This window comes from Podarcis erhardii (genome assembly GCF_964252035.2).
Source record: "Podarcis erhardii genome assembly, chromosome: 4".
Taxonomy (NCBI): Eukaryota; Metazoa; Chordata; class Lepidosauria; order Squamata; family Lacertidae; genus Podarcis; species Podarcis erhardii.
The window spans coordinates 58,852,864-58,872,633 of NC_138508.1; the positions used below are offsets into that span (position 1 = coordinate 58,852,864).

Sequence of the window (19,770 nt, forward strand, 5' to 3'; positions counted from 1 at the left end):
ATTCCCAAGAAGACAAGGGCCCTATTCAAAAGTTCTCCCCCTCATACAGTAAAGGGGAGAGTGGGAACATAATAGCTAGGTCTGCCCTCTCTTTGCCATCTCTGCTGCCAGCTTCACCACAATCCACATACTGGAGGGCAGGTGTCTGCAGCAGGGAGTCCGGTGTACAGTGGTGCCTCGCAAGACGAAATTAATTCGTTCCGCAAGTTTTTTCGTCTTGCGAGTTTTTCGTCTTGCGAAGCACGGTTTCCCATAGGAATGCATTGAAAATCAATTAATGCGTTCCTAGGGAGACCGCCTTCAGACCAGGTCCGGGGACAGTCTTTCCCCGGACCTCTTCTGAAGGCTGGTGGGGGGGGGAGGACTTTTCTCCCCACCGCCAGGCTTCAGAACAGCCTTCTGAAGGCTGGCGGTGGGAAGAAAAGCCCTTCTCCCGCCGCCAGCCTTCAGAAGAGTTCCTGCGGGCTGCCTAGGCTGCGAATAGCAGCCTGCTGCCGGGTGCGAGGGACGCTCTGAAGCAGAGCGCCCCTCGCCCGGGGCAGACATCTGCAGCTTGGGGAGCCCTGCAGGACTTCCCCACAGGGCTCTCCAAGCTGCGGATAGCAGCCTGCTGCCCCGCACGAGGGGCGCTCTTAAGCAGAGCGCCCCTCGGGTGGGGCAGACATCTGCAGCTTGGGGAGCCCTGCCGGACTTCCCCACAGGGCTCTCCAAGCTGCGGATAGCAGCCTGCTGCCCCGCACGAGGGGCGCTCTTAAGCAGAGCGCCCCTCGGGCGGGGCAGACATCTGCAGCTTGGGGAGCCCTGACTTCCCCACAGGGCTCTCCAAGCTGCGGATAGCAGCCTGCTGCCCCGCACGAGGGGCGCTCTTAAGCAGAGCGCCCCTCGCGCGCGGCAGACATTCACAGCTTGGGGAGCCCTGCGGGGAACTCTTCTGAAGGCTGGAGGCGGGAGAAGGGCTTTTCTTCCCACCGCCAGCCTTCAGAACAGCCTTCTGAATGTTGGCGGTGGGGAGGAAAAACCCTCCTCCCACCGCAAGCCCCGGGAAGAGAGGAGAAGCTGCGCGCCTTCTCCTCTGTTCCCGGACCTCCCACCGCAAGCCTTCAGGACAGGTCCGGGAACAGAGGGGAAGGCGCGCAGCTTCTCCTCTCTTCCCGGGGCTTGCGGTGGGAGGAGGGTTCCCCGCTGTCCCCGGAGATTTCCCTATGGGCTTTCGTTTTGCGAAGCAAGCCCATAGGGAAATTCGTCTTGCGAAGCCGCTAAAAAATCGGAAAACCCTTTCGTCTTGCGGGTTTTTCGTTTAGCGAGGCATTCGTCTTGCGGGGCACCACTGTACTCATGGAGTCTCCTCACCTGCTTTATAACCCTGTGTGATCAGACCTTCAGATTTGAACACACGGAAAACAATCAAATTGGATAGCTCAGTTGGTAGAGCATGAGGCTCTTAATCTCAGAGTCATGACTTCATGCCCCACACTGGGCAAAAGATTCCTGCATTGAAGGGCATTGGACTAGGTGGTCCTCATGGTCCCTTCCAACTCTACAATTCTGTGATTCTATGCAGAGGCTGAAGAGACACCATGGAGGGGGCAGAGCTAGCTAGGATGTCTGCACTCTCCTCCCAAGCATGCCTGAACAGGACTAAGATGTCAACATAGGACAATTCTAATGTCCAGGACCTAGGTTTTTTAAGGGTGTGCACTGATTTTGAGAATACTCATCACCCTTAACTGAGCTTTGGTGAACCTGTTCTCAAAGCGCCACTGGCTGGTACTGGCAGAAGCACCACACATGAATGCGCAGATAGTTGAAAGACATATCACCTTACTCAAATATCAGCTTTGATACTTATTTTATTATCTTCCAGATGCTCTTTCCAGTAACCTGGTTACTGTAAAGCTGAACCTTCAGAAATTGCTTTCTGAAAATTAAAGGAAGGATCACTGGCCATGCAGTGGCAACCCAATACTTCTTTCAATCCAGTAAGAAAAATACAGCTCACTAGGAAGGTCAAAAGTTAAAAGGAAAGCAACATTAAAGAGAATAGATACAACTTTTCTATTTGCTTTAACCTTGTGTGAAAAGCTCAAGGCAATCTCTGAACAAGTGCATTTCAGATCTTTTTCTTGACTGACATTTATTAGGTGCATTTGTCAGCAAGCACAAAATAGAAGAAACATGATTCTATGATAGGTGCTAGGAATCTGTTTACCACCATCAGGGAGATGTCGGAACGACTTTAAGGAGAGTTTATCATCACTTATCTTTGTGGTCTCATAATAATTTCACTTACCTTTTTATATCAGTTTGTTATAAAGATAATTTAAGGAAAGATAGCATTGCTATCTTAATAACACCAGTGTTCTGGCATGTTCTATCAAATCTTATGCATGTAACACTATTCCCAAATAAAATAAGCTGTAGCTTATGATTGGCTGCAGCTGCAGGTGAGGGCTTCTCCTCCGCCTTTCTCCAGTGCCTCAGTGGTTTCTTAAAGAGACAGCTCCTCACCCTAATTTGGAGTTTCTTTAAACCTTTGAATTCACCCCTCCATCCCACATCTCTTCTAAAATGTGCAGAGATCTTTGCACACAGTTGTATCTTCAAACATTCTGTTGCTGCTTACTTGCTAGGATATGTGGATTGGGAAAGTATCCCACATTGGCATTAGAGGTCTAGCAACACAAACCTAACCATTTCTACTCAGAAGTAAGTCCTATTGAATTCATTGATGCTTACTGCCAGGTAATGGGATTAGGATTGCAGCCTACAACAGGTTATCTGACCTTCCTAAAACTTTTGAATCCCTTGCTTTCTACATTTATTATACCTTTTGGGACTCCTCTGCTTAGCTCATTTCTTCTAAAATTTCCAAAGAGTTTTGCAATGCAGGTGTGTTTTTATACACTCTATGACCAGATCAGTGGGATATGACACTGACATTAGAAGTCTAGCAGCACAAACCTAGCTATGGCTACTCAGAAGTAAGTGATATCTTCTTCACCAAAAAAAGTTGCCATAAGGAAACCTTACCTTTGTCAATCTCCTGAGATGAAAAGTTTATGCAATGCTTGATTTAACCAATAGATGTCTCTGTATACTTCACAGTTCCTGGCAGGACATGCGGCTGTTAAAAGTTGGAATTTGAGCTGTGTGGACATTTGCGCGACTAGTGGTTTAAACACTGTGGCTGGGATTTGGGTTTGATGAGGCCCTAAGCTACTGAAGGTAATGGGGCCCTTTATATGTCCACCTGTCCTTTGTCAACAACAAATTGTCGCTGTTTTTTTCTATATGCAAATTTATGGACCTAATACGTCCATACACAACACAAAACACTGTTGCTGTATGTAAGTTTTATTTTATTTGTTTTTTATCTTATTTTTGGAAATGTACATCCAGTTTTTTCCCCTTTAATTTTTTTTGGGGGGGTCCCAAGAGAGTGGGCCCTAAGCTATAGCTTATTTAGCTTATATGTAAATCCAGCACTGTATATGCCCAACTAGATGATAAGGCACTTCCTCCTTCACACCATTGTTTGGGCATTAGGTGTTTGTCATTCAGATGTGCATTATAATGAATAAGTCAGTCTTTACTGGATGTACATACCCACCTTATTAGTTCCTGATTTACCAGGAAAATCTGAGCATGAATAGCTGTTTTCGTGCGCTGTTATTCCTTGTTGGATAAGAAGCTGCATCTTTTATCCTGTTTTATTAACTTAGCAGTTATGTGGACTGGAAAACTTCAGGTGACAAATATACATAAGCAGAAAATGGAATAAAAAGTGGAACTTTTTGTACTACCATTATCCTGAAAAAAACTTGAATAAAATATGCAAGGCCTGCTGAACGTGAAGTTAAAACATGGAGTGATGTACCTTTTTCTTTCATTTCTATCTTAAAAAATATATATAGTTGCAAGCAACAGGGTGTGAGTATAGCAGCTGGGGCTGCATAAGTGTAGCTCCTTTGAAAAAGCTGCAAAACCCTGCCAATCTGCTCCTTGAAGGGGAAGGGGGGGTCTAACCCCTCCCTCTCTGCCTCAAACAGTCAATCAGTGCACTTGATTCCCATAAAAAGTGAGTGAACAAAATTTGGCAATTCCAGTGTGAGGGACTAGTGTGGAAGCCATCATCGCTTAAGTAATGGCTGATACAGCACTGATGCAATTCAGGATAATTCTGCCTGAGGAAGCCTCATGATTCATTGACTTGCATGTTGACTGGTTGCACTTTCAAATGCTCAAACGCTATACAAAACAAATGGACATGAAGTCAGACCTAAGTTGGAGCAGGCACTCCTGACTCTCATGTTAACATTCACTTTTCAGCTCCTTCAGGTCATACACAGAGATATGATGCAACATTATATTGCAGGATCTGACCTGTCTATATACTAATGTAATTCCAAGTTGCTCCACGCTCATGTAGACACCATTATCACGCAAAAAAGAAGTGCCAGCAGACTTGAGGCAACCCCAAGGTACACATAAAGTACAAAAAACAATTGTAGAGCTCTCGCCCTCACAGAGTAAGACCGGAGTGTGTGGATCTGACAACTGAGTGGAAGGGAGACTAGAATGGACTGCCTGGAACATGAGGACAGAGAAATATATATTAGTAGGAAAAAGCATCTCCCTGATTGGATAGATAACTTCCTGTTTTGCACTGTAGAAACTAATTTAAAATGTCGCTAAGAACAGAAGTGAGATCTTCCCAAAGACATGGATAGAAAAATCAATTATTTTAATGTAGCTGTGACAGGGTATAAGTGCCTCTACCACACACCTTTTAAAAATCCAAACTTGAAGGGGGAAAACCAACCCAAATTGCAGAGATAAGAAACCTCGATAGCCCAATGAGGGCTGAGTAAGCCAAACAGATGAAAGCAATGTAGTGATTTGAACCCTGCGCAGGAGCACTTCCCACCATTTTTTTAAAATTTTTTTTTGCAGGACAACACTTGTTATGATCTAAATTATTTCTGTTTCCTTTTAAAGTACCAGAAGCATTTTCCCTTGGGACATACTATTCACTATAGTTTGCATTGCGATAATTAAAGCAAAAGCACGTACAAAATTCTATATTTTACCCATAGCTATGCAGTTCAGCGCTAAGGACAGCAGGTCATTTGCACAATATATTTATACCTCCTGCTGAAAAGTTTTGGGAAAGAATAAATCTTCTTAGATAGAGTGAAACATAAGAACAATCAGCAATTCTATCATAGTGATAATATATATCACCAAGAAGGTGCCACATAAATCATTTTTTTCTCCGAAGAACTATGTACAGTACATGGTAAAAGCCATCCAGATAAATTGCTTTACTTCAGCAGAGAGCTTCACTAAACATGACAACTGAAATGGATATATGCCAATCATCTACCCTGCTGCTGAGCAGGTTCTCTGACTAAGCTGGCAAATGGACACATAGGGCAGACCACACCCTTGATTCAGTTTTTGCTCCAGGTAGAGGAAGGGCTGCGTGGGTGTTACCTTGTTGTCATAGTCAGATCATTTCCTGGTGAAGTTTGGACTTATGGCTCCAGTCTTCCCCTTGTAAGGGGTGGTGGAGAAATGATGGTATGTTCCCAGAGACTAAAGGAATCCAATGGATTCCTGAATGCCCTGGAAGATAGAGCAGGTAGCCCTGTTCAAGCTCTTGCCCCAGTGTGGGGCTTGACAGGGTTGCCCTGAGAGTTTCCGGCCTTTGTACCTTGGTATACCAGTGAATTAAGGGCAATGAAACAGTTGGGACAAATTACAGTATAGTATAGTGTAGTGTAGTGTAGTGTAGTGTAGTGTAGTGTAGTGTAGTGTAGTGTAGTGTAGTGTAGTATAGTATAGTATAGTATAGTATTTATTATTACTATTACTACTACTACAAAATCATGTATAGAAATCCTAAAAGCTCTGCATACATCACATTTATATATACAGTATGAGATGTCCAAAATGTGTTGGATATTAAACTTTCTCTCCTACCCCTTTGTTCCCTACTGCCCACCCTCATTTTTCTGAGGTTTCCCATTAAAGATAAAAAGGCAATGTCCCTCTTGTTCTTTCTTTGATAAACAAACAGCATCCCAGTAATCAAAGGTTTCAAATGATTTTCTTTCATGAGAAAGTTTCAAAGGAGCAAAAATGATCTTTATTGGAACTGGTTTAATGCCAGTGAGCTGGAAAACCTATTGCATAATGGAGAGTAGCCTTCTGACTCACTAATTAATGCTCTTAAGCAGATCTGTTATAGAACTACTGCACAACTTCACTTTTCAGTTTCTGGAATAAAGGTCTTTCCTCCTCTTGTTTCACCCTTGTGACCCAGCAATGCTGCCAATTTTCTTTCTGCTCTTATGAGGTCACATTTTAAGTATAGCCACCACATGATAGCTGATAGTTGTTTCCTCTCAAGTAAATAAATATATGTGATGAGAATGAAGGTCCCATGGTTGCAGATCACATAAGATATTATTTACACATTCAGTAATCAAGCAATAACCATGATTTCCACATCAGTAAAAATGTGTGAGCCTACTATCAGTATTGTTATTTTCACTGAAATCCTTTCAAATCCTTTGGTTTTTCAAATACCTCAACCTGAGCTTAAGAAATACTCATCTCCGTAATTAAAGGTAGAAAACAGATTCAAGGATGTGCTGCAAACTCACCAAATGAAGAACAACATTTATTTTCTATAGTCTTGTGGTTTCTGGGCCTAGTTTCAGGCACATTCATGGGTTTTGAAAATGGTTCCTCAATAGTTATTCTGACTTTAATGAGATTGTGGCTGAAGTTTTCTTTGGTGGTTTCATCTGGACAAAAAAGAAAGATAGAGATATATGTAGAGGAGTTCAAACATTTCTAGTATTTTCTTGGAAAGGAGATGAGTGAAATAAAATGTTTATGATTTGCAGCCCTTTATTTTTCTTGGGATGTATTCAGTCTTCAAATTGCTAAATTGAAATCCATTTAAATATTCACATTTTGCTGCAGCAAACTGATTCTTCTGTCCAATAATTGCCACCAGAGTTAAGATACGTTCTAATATTCAGGCATTGAATTGGAGCACTTTACCTGCATGTGCAAAACAAGGTCTGCAAATGCCAAGGTCTTTGCGCTTCGTTTCCTTTCCTTTCAGCCTTTTTAATACTTCTGTCCTTGGTATGTTTGTTTACAGCTGTTAGTGAAAAGCAGCAACAAGCAGTCATTAACAGGACATTTTAATACTGCCCAGGGAAACCACAATTGCTTCTACCATTAGCCTTTCTATAAAACAACGCAACATTAAAGGTAAAGGTACCCCTGCCCGTACGGGCCAGTCGTGTCCCTGCATAAAACAGCACGAAATCCTTAAAGCTGTGGGTACATGTGAAGCTGAGTCAAGATAAGGTTTCATTTTAGCAACAAGGTTGAAGGTGGCCCTTGTGAAAGCTAAAATGGATATTGTTTCCCCTAATGAGGCCACAAAATCTAATGAACTGCTGACATTCACAGTGACTGTTGCATGGATTTATGTAGCACAGCAATGGAAGACTTTGAAGGATTCAAGTTTAAATCTGTGGTATGGAAACTTATGGGACCCGGCTAGGGCTGTAAAGCTTACTCATCAGCTAAAGCGCATAAAAGTTTTACAAATCATTAGAAAATTGGACACAACCCACCCGCTGCATATCTTTTCATCTGGAAATCAGGTCAAGTGGCAACACATACTGCTGCCTCCTTAAGACTAATGCTAGCATATTTTGCATTTTACAGAGCAGGATAGTGAACCTGAGGTCCTCCAGATGTTGTTGGCACTACAACTCCCATCAGCTCCAGGCAGCATGGCCAATGAGAATTGTAGAAACAATCAATTTATGTCAATGTATAGGTATTATTGTTGATTACCGGTAAATTATAAACCAACTACAGTGATACCTCAGGTTAAGTATTCGTTCCCGAGATTCGTTTTTAACCTGAAACTGTTCTTAACCTGAAGCACCACTTTAGCTAATGGGGCCTCCTGCTGCCACCACACCGCCGGAGCACGATTTCTGTTCTTATCCTGAAGCAAAGTTCTTAACCTGAAGCACTATTTCTGGGTTAGCGGAGTCTGTAACCTGAAGCGTATGTAACCTGAAGCATATGTAACCTGAGGTACCACTGTACTAAGGAAGGCATTCTATTTCTTGCTATAGATATGATAGATTGGTTTTCAATAATATATTTTGTGTGTGCGCGCGTGCGCATGTGTGCCCGTGTGCCTTTGGTTTAAGGCAATTGTTAAGGTGCTTACAAAATCACATACGCCAAAATGCATGGAAAGTTGTAATCAAGGTGCATAATTCTGACTCTGCATTAAATACACTGAGAGGTTTCTCATGGAGCTTCTACCAAATGAGATCAGATGATACCATATATCAGAGGTATCCAACATGGTGCCCACAATTTTGTGATCCATTTCTCCTTTCTGACAGCCATGTTGTGTTATGCCATGCACCCATGGCAGCCATTTTGTGCTGTGACATGCCCCACTGCCATTAATTTGTGACCGGTGTCCATGGCACTTTCCCAAAATTCCAAATATGTCCACTGGACCAAATATGTGGTGATCCCTGCTATATATTCTCTCCTCACTCCAAATGCTGGCCCAAGCAAATGGAATATTGAGAGGATGGGAAAATCACACTTTGAATTCAGAAGCCCTGCTTCCCTCTTCCAGGAAGTCAGAATAGCACTTCCCTGGACACTGCAATGAAGGGAAAGAATGAAGGATAAAATTTGGAAGAAATAAGAAGGTATTCTCATGCCATTCCAACTGTTCTCCTCAATTCTATATATGCAGTTCAGGAACCTGGTCACAACTAGATCTGTAATTCTAATCCAGATTTATTTATTTATTTATTTATTAAAAATGCAACAGACTTCTGAAAGAAAATAATAAAGACATATTGTAGGCGACTTTCACATCATATAAAGAATTATATCATTAAAATTTGGGGCTACAGAGTTCAGAAGCAAAATGAAAGCATTTCCCTTTTTGCAGTGGTTAGTTAAAACTGCCTTTAGCTTATAACAACAGTAATTTCAATTGTAATGAATAGTTTCAGCTAGCATTTGGAAGAAGTATAATCCTTGGTATATAAATATCAGTAAGTCGTGCTGTCAGTGTCTGATGTGGTTGTTCTGTTTGAACATTGCGGCAGTTGTTCCTGCTTAAGTTGGACCTCCCTAAGATATCCTGTTTTCTGAAAGTTTCCTGCTGTGAGTAATTCTTAATCAGTATATCCCTCAAAAGCTGAGTAGTTCAAGAGTGCCATCTTGAGGTGCAATATGCTGAATGAATGAGCAATGACTGGCAGTCTTTGTAAGGTTGGAGGAATGTTTGCCAGCTCCTTAAATGGCGAATTAAGAATAAACAAACAAATGCACAGGTTTAACTCACTTCATTTCCGAATAGCCAGAAACATTATTTATTTGAACATTATTGCTGGGTGTTTGGAAGCACTGTAACGTGAATCAAGGACTCACCCTATTTTCTACATTTGTAGTGCACAAGATGCGCTTGTGTAATCACTACCACAAGTGCTTGGATTGGAGTGGGGGTGGGGAGAGAGAGAGAGAGAGAGAGAAGGATGCCATTTGGATAAGAGCAACTCAAATATGTTCCAAACACCTGGTGGAAATATAATATCCTAATAAACAAATAGTGGGGTAAAGAGAGTCAAAAGAGATATTAATGGACATTTTGCTGATTAAGGGTCAGCATGGCATCAACAATCAACATGGTCAAGCATCTACCAATGGCCCAGGCCCAGGCCCAGGCCCAGGCAGAGTGCTCAGTCACAACAGCACTGTGCACAGACTCAGACCACTCCACTTGCGGAGGCTCCACCCACAGCAGCGGATCCAGGGGATTTGGTTTCAACGCCACCTAGGGTCACACCACAGCCTCAGCAAGAATTGTGTGGCCCCCTGGACTTGGCTACCAGTCCCCGGCGGTCTGGGAGAGTTTGCAAGCGCCCAACTTATTTAAAGAGCTATGTTGTTGGACATGTATCACTGTTGGTCTAAGTATGGGAAATGTAACCGATATGCTTTTGTGCCTAATTGAACCATTACGTGTAGTGCTCTATATAAGGAAACCATTACGATTGTAACTAATGCCTTATCTCGGTGGGGAGGGGTGTTATGTACTGAAGTTCTCACCCTGGGCCAGCAGGGGGATACTCTAGATAGTTTTCACTCAGGTCCACGTCAGTTATTTTAGGCGGGAAACCCTGGGTTGTTGTTGCTACAATGTTGACAGCCGGCTGCCTATAAAAGCAGGCCGGCTGAGCTGTTTGCTGTTCAGTTCTGTCCAGCTTACAAATAAAGAGCTGCTCTGGAGAAATCGCTGTGTCGTCTGCTATGTTCGCCCACAACTTAACAGTACCACTTTAGCTAATGGAGCCTCCTGCTGCCGCTGCGCTTTTGCTGCATGATTTCTGTTCTCATCCTGAAGCAAAGTTCTTAACCTGAGGTAATATTTCTGGGTTACTGGAGTCTGTAACCTGAAGTGTATGTAACCTGAAGCATACGTAACCCGAGGTACCACTGTATGTTGGTGTGAGGCAAGTCAGTACAAAATCTTGAGAAGTGCTGGGCAGGAACATGGCCTATGATGAATCTGTAGCAGGTGGGGGAGGGTTCCCACCCCCCTTACTGGCAGAGTTCCTTTCCAAAAAAAAGGAATAACAGGTTGCTCCCTGACAAGATGGCAGGCCTCATGCCTCCCCTGAATCTGTCCAACTGCCTGGAAGGTGTATGTGCAGAAGGCTGCAGGGAAGAGAAGGGAAAACTTTCCATCTCTAAACTCCCTTATTGTATCTTAGGATCCAAGCCAGGGAATCTATCTTTACCTGATTCAGGTAGGTAGCTGTGTTGGTCTGACACAGTTGGGGGAAAAATAAAAATTGTCCAGTAGCACCTTAGAGACCAACTAAGTTTGTTCTGGGTATAAGCTTTCGTGTGCATGCACACTTCTTCAGATACAAAAAATGTGCATGCACACGAAAGCATATATTTACCTGCTCTTGGATTTTCAAAAAATTGAAGTCTGACTCATTAAGAGACATTTGTGTAAACGCTTCCCTTATTACAGCTTCACTAAAGCCCTGCAGACAGTGATTTGACTGGTGTGCGCCAAGGGACACAGTCTCCCTTGTTCTTCCCACACCTTGCCAATCAGTGGGTCAAGAGACAATCCCTCCCCCCACATCTCTGATACATGTTGTCACTTTCTTATTTGCCTAAGGCTCCATCTCTCGTGCAAGCAGCATCATCCTGCCTCAATGGCCACTGTTTCCCCCACCTCTCTTGTATCACCACATTATCCCTGCCCTTGACTGACACTTGTGTCCTGGGGGGCTCTCACTACACCCCACCCCACTTTTCCCTGATGCACACCCTGTTTGGGGCAAAGCATCACTGCGCAAGGACAATACAGTACAAACACATTAATAGAGCCAATGGTAATATAAAAAAGAAGTCTTTGTGGGCTCAGGATTTCTTTATTTTTCTAAAAAAGGCAGAGTAGAGTACTCCCAACTGCAGAAGGGAACACACAGCCAAATATATATCAAAGGAGAATTTTCCTGCTGTAAACCTAAGAACAATTTGTCTTTCTCTATTTAAACCATCACTATTATAATTTGCTGTAGCAGATAAAAGAACAGTCTCTGAAAATGTTTATGAAGGAAAATAAACAACATCATTAGCATTTGTACAAAATGTTTCTTCAAGAAAGAAACCCAATTATTTTGTTATAATGCTTCTTATTAGCAACAGCTGTTTCCCAAAAGGCTTGTATAGTAGCATCAATCAACCAACATCAGAGAACATGTTATCTACTTAGCAGTATTCTTTTTTAAAAAAGGCAAACACTTAATGCGAAAACAATAATTTGCTTTTGGAGGCTGTGAACATGCACCGCCACATAAGCCACTGATTTAATAAATAAAAACAAGAACCAGTATTTTGAAACAGGTATACAGAAAGGCTGTTCTTGAACTGCTGGAGTGCAAAAAATGTGGGGGGGGGGACACAACCACTTATTAACAAGTCAGTGCTTACTACATGTAGCTACTTACCTTTAAGCAAGTGGAAAGGCAGTCCAGGCTCCCTGTGGAAGGCTACTTTCACCAGCATCACTGCTTTTGCGGATTTCCAAGTACTGTGGTTTCCAGGAGCAGAGAAACAGTGGGGTTACATTGTGGTTGGAGGCTACAGACAACTGCCTTGGTTGGCTTACAGTAAATAAATAAAAAAAAATCCTGTGGAACATGTTGGGATACAATGTTGATTGGTGCATCAAAACTTTCAGGAAAAAATGTGTAAAATATTTGACAGAGATCTGGGAAATTGTCCTGGAAGGGTTATGATACCACCTGAGAAGAAGGTTACATTTCAGGGGAAGTTTAGATTTTATGTTAGCCTCACAAGAAATTGCTTCTCTTCATTTTCACCAAGGTCAGATATACATTCACTTTTATCTCCATCGGTATCAGAATTTAGTTGAAACTGTTTTATTTGTACAATTGTTTTAATATACAGTAACTGTTTTTACTGTTTTTGTATATGCAGCTATTTAAACATATACGGTAATCTTGTATGGGGGTTTTATTTTTTTGGTATTGTGTAATCAGTTTGAAATGCAGCCCCCAGCCCTGTGCCATGATTGCTGCTGGACTCTGCGGCCTCACTTCCTTCTGGCCCAAAGCCTTGCACAAGCCTGTATGCCTTCCCTCTTTCTGACAGCTTACTGCTTTGCAGGCCTTGGCTATGAATAACAATTGCCGCTTAGCTGCTGCATGTTAGGATTTGCTTGTGGATCTTGGTGAAACTGAATAACTATTTTTCTTAATTTCAAGGGGTTTACTAGGAAGACCGTGTATACTCCTCAGGTGGTGTTAAAATTCTGGTTACTGTTTCATTGGCTTTCTTTTAAAGCAGGAACACAAAAGTTCATTTCCTTATTAATATTGATTTATGATAATAAAATTCACATTTTTTCAGTCCACCAACATTTCAACATTGTAATCCAAGAGATTACTTACTGAACTCCTTGTTGCATTTTTCAATAAATGTTAAATAATGAGCATAACATGATCCTGCAATAATAATAATAATAATAATAATAATAATAATAATAATAATATTCACTCAAAACAGAATCAATATATCTTGTTAAAAAGCAGCAATATTTCTAACAGCTTGGATAGAGCCAAATGTATAGTCAGAAAAGTGAAGGTAAAAGAGGCAGATCTGAAACAGCAACTAAAACAATTGTGAGGTGGGGGTTGAAAGACTGGTCTTATTTACAATAGCAACTATATTTAAAGTGGTCTGACATGGCTGATCTGAAAGCATCTACCAGATGAATCATAACACAGAAAATGCACAAGTATCTCAGGTTCGCAAATGTCCAGTTTGCAGCAACTTCCAGTGACATTTCTTGGTAGCTGCAAAACGAAACAGGTGTTCAAAGTTTTAACAGAACTAGTTATAAAGCTATTATCTGTTTACTCATCTTCCAGCAGAGTTATTTCCTCCTTGTTCAAAGTAGTGCCGGACTACAAAACTTGTGAGCAGGACTATGCACTCATCCATAATGGCGAAAAGCCACAGAATTTACAACTCCCCTCTCCACTAAACCACATCACACAATCACTGTCTTCATTGTGTGGATGAGTTTGGCCCACTTATGACTGAAACTCGTGTTTATTCATTGCTACCTTTCTGTCACAAAATATCTACCCACCTCTCCAGTGTGATGCCACTGAGGCAAAAAGTAAATAGAAGGCATGGCATTGTGTGTGGCTGACACATTTTCACCCAGTAAGTTTTACGGTTGAGTGAGGAGCAGGGATTTGAATTCAGGACACCACAGTTCTTGTCCAGTTACTTTCCCACACTGACTTCCTTTGCATTCAGAGAAAAGGGGCCATGCCTTGGACCCCCAAAGGGTTCTTGGATTAGTCAAAGTTTTAAAGGTTAGTTAATGGAAAGTAATAATATTTTTCCTGCTTGTAACACCTTTAATGTTTGCTTTTGTTACCTTCACAGTGTGATTTTGGGCTTCTGTTACTGATGCCACAAAGGCATAACATAAACATAGAGTATAATGAATCCAGAAACAACAGTAATAGCAAGAACTTCAAATGACTAGCTTGAAGAAGCAAAGCATTGACACTGGTGTTTTTTGCAAACATTATTTAAGTGTGGGTTTGCAATTTATCCACAGAGACTATACCTTGTCGCAAAACATTAACATCCCTCATTGTACTCATAATCCCCTGAGTCATGGTACTATGGTTTGCTTGCAGAAATATTTGGCCAGTACATCCATTGAATACTTATCAGAAATGTATTGAAACCATAGTTTAGTGTTACAACAATGAGCCCAGCCTTTCCCTGAACCATTAGGAGTTTGGAAGGCTTCCATTTTAAATTCACTCCAGCTCGTTAGTGGAAAGCAGCCAAGCTGGAAACCAAAGTTTATGACTATTATTTTCACAAGCCATAGGCTGCCCAAAACCTCACCCTTGGTTTTGCATTTCATCTGAATGCAGTCAGTGTCTTCTGTAAATTAGAAGAAGCAGAAAGAACCGCCACAAGCTTTTACTATTATGACATGTTGCACAATGGAGGGAGAAGGGTTTAACGGGTGTTTTAATTACTAACATACTTTGCAAAGAGGTTGACCACTTGGTCTATTTTTTTTGCATTTAATCACTTCCTCAAAATCTCTTTCTCTCTCTCTCTCTCTCTCTCTCTCTCTCTCTCTCTCTCTCTCTCTCCACTACTGCTCCAGCAGAGTAAGCCTCATGTCTAACAAAAAAAAATAAGACATCATACAGCTATCCTAGTGACTCCATCAGAAAAGTTAGAATTCCAATTTAAAGCAGGAATACTTCAATTATAGCTAAAAACTCACCATGCAGAAGCAATTAGGATCTCCCCTGGCCAGTTTGGCACCCAGCTTGCCTTCCGCGTGTTTCACATGCAATCCCATTGATGGGAAATTTACTTTGTAGGTCACAGCCCTCGGTCTCCCCTGTAAATAGTTGGAAAGCATCAGAGTTGGTTGCTAGGTAACTCCCCCTGCTTTCTGCCTTCTCCTTCTGGAGCTGGCAGAGAAGCCAGCCAAAGCGAGAGCTCAGCCGCTCTCCACTCCCAGGACGGGAGCTTGCTGCCTTCTCTCCTTCAACACAACTCAGCTTGCCTCTGCCAGATCTTGCAAGAGGCAGCTTCCCACTTAGGAACTGGCCACAAAATGCCCCTCCAAGCGCTTGTCCAAGATGGGCTTTTAAAATATAGACAATTCTGCCAAGTACACTACAGTCAGGGAATCATAGCGCTCAAAGGCACCACCCCTACAACAAGACAAGCCCTTCCACTAACCACAGATCTGTATATACAGTCGAGAGGGTATAATGCTCTGCTATTGTGATACAACTAAGGGAAGTTCAGGGTCTTTCTTCAACAAATGTATACAGACATACACAACATTTTAACGGGATATTTTATATTTTCAAACCAATGTATAACAATGTAGCACTTGGCTCACAACTTCCCTAATCCAAGGGTGATATCTGAGGTTAGTCATAGTCAGGGCACACCCAGTGAAATCAATGATTTTATATCAGTGGGTCGACTCTGAGCATGGTTAATACTGGATTTCACCCCACAACTATAGGAAAGAGAACTAGAGAGTAGAAAACACACACCATAGCAACCACCTTTCAAATCCTGCTCCAAATCATGGGAGTTTTACATTCAAGTCCCCTTTACCAAAAAGTGAAAAATTCAAATCCAAACCTGCTAGGTTTCCAGTTGAACCCTGTAAAACAAAGATAGAACAGAGCACACCAAAAAAGCATATAAGATAAAAGCTTCTTTGAACCCACCCTTTGCTTTGTTTACCAGGCTGAGCTGAGCTGTTAGGGGACTAATTATCCCAAATAAATAGCTGCTGCTGAATTTCAGCAATATAAGTACCTCAGGAGAAGGAGGGGGAAGATTCCTCCTCCACCATCTTGGCATCCTAATGCCTCAGAAAAAGAAAAAAAAAACTTTACTGAGCATGAGCAGCAAAATCTTCCCGTTCCCCACTTTCCCACCCTATGGAATTCTGCAGCACCCACTATATTGCTATAAAATGCTCATGTTGGGGACTGTCAGCCTGGTGTTCCTGTGTGCCCTTCTAGGCATCTCTCTCTCTGGCCCTTGTGCCTCTCCCTAGGCCATGACCCACCTCAGGTCACGTCCCTTACAGATAATGCTGTTTAACACTTGCTCAGGTGCTCATGCCGAGTTGGAATGTGTCCTTGAATTGTAAAAAGTCATTTTATTTCCTAGATGAATAATAGAGAGCAGTGTGTTCCAGGACCGTGTGGAGGGTGTGTGTGTGCAGTCAGGTACACTTGCCCTGGACCCTGGAGGGCTATGCCGGCCGGTGGGGGACAGAGACCTGTTTATTTGTTTGAATTTACCCTGGTGCCCAGGCCTGGTGTGTGAAGAAACCTTTTGACTCAAATGTAGCCTACTGGACAAAGGTAAGAGCCACATCCATTGCTCTGCCCACTTTTGCCTCAAAATCCGAACAGAAATTTTGAAATAATTACCATAATCTAAGTAGAAATATGGGACGTGGGTGGCGCTGTGGTCTAAACCACAGAGCCTAGGGTTTGCCGATCGGAAAGTCGGCAGTTCGAATCCCCGCGATGGGGTGAGCTCCCGTTGTTCGGTCCCAGCTTTTGCCAACCTAGCAGTTCGAAAGCACGTCAAAGTGCAAGTAGATAAATAGGTACCACTCCGGTGGGAAGGTAAACAGTGTTTCCATGTGCTGCTCTGGTTTTGCCAGAAGCAGCTTAGTCATGCTGGCCACATGACCCAGAAAAACTGTCTGCGGACAAACGTCAGCTCCCTCAGCCAGTAAAGCGAGATGAGCACTGCAACCCCAGAGTCGTTTGCAGCTGGACTTAACTGTCAGGGTCCTTTACCTTTACCTTTTAAGTAGAAATACAGCACATATTAGTACTATTGTGGGGAAGACAAGGACCATGTGATCTATGGCTGCAGGCAGGCACACCATACGTTTAAAGCACATGACTTCCCCCGACTAATCATGGAAACAGTAGTTTGTTAATGGTGCTGGGAATTGTAGCTTTCTGAGGGGCAAGCTACAATTCCCGGTTTCTTTGAGGGAAGCCACATGCTTTAAAAATGTATGGTGTGTAGGTAGGTAGGCTGTCTGTCTGCTCAATTCAGGTACAAAGTGATGGTGGGCAAATTCAAACCCCCTGCTCTCCCTTCATTTGGCTCTGTCTTTAAACCAAACTGGGCTTGGACATCCCTCCAGGTCGAGGATTGTCCTCCATAAAGCAGGGCACAAGGCACCCTATAAAAGGCACTTCAAGCAGCAGGGCAGGAAACTAGCTCTGCTTCACATATGGGAGAGCCCCCAGTAGTCAAAGCAGACAGACACAGAAGCCTTTTTCATAGGTTTATGGAGGGAAAGTGTGCTTGGGGAGGCGGGTATGTTGCAGCAGCTGGACCCACCACTGACCAGCATGCATTGAATCCACTGTGACCAGTCCCCCATGTGCATACCTACTGTAGTGTAGTACATGCTTCCTATCTAGGGTAACTAGCAATCCTTCTTTCCTGATCACATGTATAGAACTGATTGCACGGGCAATATCACATTGTGTTGGTGTGGTTGGATGTGACTGAACAAGTGAGAAGGGCTATGGTCTAATTCAGAATAAGGCAGAGTCATGTATTATTATTATTCACTGAGGTTTCCAAACTGTGGTCTGTGGACCACCAGTGGTCCATGAACTTCATTAAGGTGCTCTGCAGCATTTCTGTAAAAAAAGAAATAAAACTACAGTGGTGCCTCGCAAGACGAAAATAATCCGTTCCGCGAGTCTCTTCGTCTTGCGGTTTTTTCGTCTTGCAAAGCACCCCTATTAGCGGTTTAGCTAATTAGCGCTATTAGCGGCTTAGCGGCTATTAGCGGCTTAGCGGCTAAGCAGCTATTAGTGGCTTAGCGGCTTAGAAAAAGGGGGGAAAGAAAAAACTCGCAAGACTCGCAAGACGTTTTCGTCTTGCGAAGCAAGCCCATAGGGAAATTCGTCTTGCGAAGCGCCTCGAAAAACGGAAAACCCTTTCATCTAGCGGGTTTTTCATCTTGCGAGGCATTCGTCTTGCGGGGCACCACTGTATTAAAAATCATACTGCATCTAGCATTGTGCATTGCAATTGCTGCAGCAGGCAGAACAATCATTCAGTTGTCCTCCAACACCTTCAGTAATTTTCAAGTGGTCCAATGTGGGATTGGGGAGCCATTTGTGTACAGGAATGGAGGAAATGGGCTGGAGACAAACTAAGGCTGCAGTCTTACACTTACTCCATGGGGCTTCCGGGTAGAGATGGGTATAAATGCCAAGACCAGTAATTAGGGTTTACTAGTCCACCTGAAGGCACAGACAGCTTGCCTTATATGGAGTCAAATCGCCAATTTACCCTAGCTCAGAATTGCCTATATTGACTGGCAGCACCTCAGGGGTCTTTTCTAGCCCTGCCTGGAGATGCTGGGTGTGTGTGTGAACCTGGGGTCTTCTGCATACAAATCATGGGCTCTAGCACTGAGGTACAGCCCCTTCCCCCCCCTTTTTTTTAAAAAAAAAACTTTTTTAAAAAACTGCTCTTTTCAGTTCACTAATGGATGAACAGCATACCTAACAAGGCCCAACCTCTGTCAACCTCAATAAGGATCACTACAGCCTGGGTGCTCAATGAGGCATTCAGCTTGGAAGCGAAAGAAGACTAGAGCAACTTTAACTCTCTATAAAAAAAAAGAGAGAGATTTAACTGCTGTGTGTGTGTGTATTCCAGTCACTTTTAATAGTTAAACCCAGGAGCTGAGTGCTAACAAAACTTCAGCCAAAATGGAGCCACTGAGAAACAAGAGGGGAGTATCAGCATGCTTATGGGTACCACAAAGTCTTTAAAAAGCCACCCCTCTTTTAAAAAACAACAACAAACCACCAAAATCTAAACGGGCAACCCTCCTCCCCAAAGCAGCTGAATGTGGAATGAGCATACAGTGGTACCTTGGGTTAAGAACTTAATTCGTTCTGGAGGTCCATTCTTAACATGAAACTGTTCTTAACCTGAGGTACCACTTTAGCTAATGGGGCCTCCCGCTGCCACCGCATCGCCACCGTGCGATTTCAGTTCTCATCCTGAGGTAAAGTTCTTAACCCGAGGTACTATTTCTGGGTTAGTGGAGTCTGTAACCTGAAGTGTATGTAACCTGAGGTACCACTGTACACAACAAGCACAGAATGTAGAGCAGAACTGAATGCAGCTCTCCAGACCATTCTGAGTGCTTTAAATACATTTCCATTGTTTCCTCACTTGCCGTTTGCCGCCCTGCGCTCCTTTGGGAGGAAGGGGGGGGGGATATAATTTTGATAATATAAATAAACAAATTCCATCCTGTCCACAGCACTCACCCCAAGCTGCAACACTTCCCAGCCCCACCGCCTTCTGCACAATCACTGGCTCTGTTTTTCACCTTCCTTGAGTGTTTTTGCCTGACTGGAATATATCCTTAAACTCTGATGACGCTTACTGCTTGTCTGGAAAGAGGGAGCTATGTGAATATGTAGTGGAAAAAGCCAACTGTGCAAAGGCAAAATCCACATTCGTTGCTCTGCCTGCTTTCGCCTCTGG

At 43.0% G+C, this 19,770-nt stretch overlaps 1 protein-coding gene across 4 annotated transcripts in view; it reads right to left on the reverse strand.

Moving 5' to 3' along the window:
- Positions 1–16,337, reverse strand: part of LOC309340107 (uncharacterized protein) — a 39,778-nt gene extending 23,441 nt beyond the window's left edge. The window contains exons 1-5 of one of the 4 annotated variants that reach the window (XM_081858644.1): positions 16,024–16,337; positions 14,960–15,079; positions 13,080–13,133; positions 12,114–12,196; positions 6,672–6,815 (exon numbers count right to left, since the gene is read on the reverse strand). In XM_081858644.1, the coding sequence (XP_081714770.1) occupies positions 6,672–6,815; positions 12,114–12,196; positions 13,080–13,096 (244 nt within the window). In that variant the 5' untranslated portion in view covers positions 13,097–13,133; positions 14,960–15,079; positions 16,024–16,337. Of the gene's footprint in view, positions 1–6,671; positions 6,816–7,077; positions 7,181–12,113; positions 12,197–13,079; positions 13,134–14,959; positions 15,385–16,023 lie in introns of those variants that run through there. The other 3 variants (XR_014155801.1, XR_014155800.1, XR_014155799.1) reach the window with 3 other exon arrangements.
- Between the last annotated feature and the right edge of the window lie 3,433 nt (positions 16,338–19,770).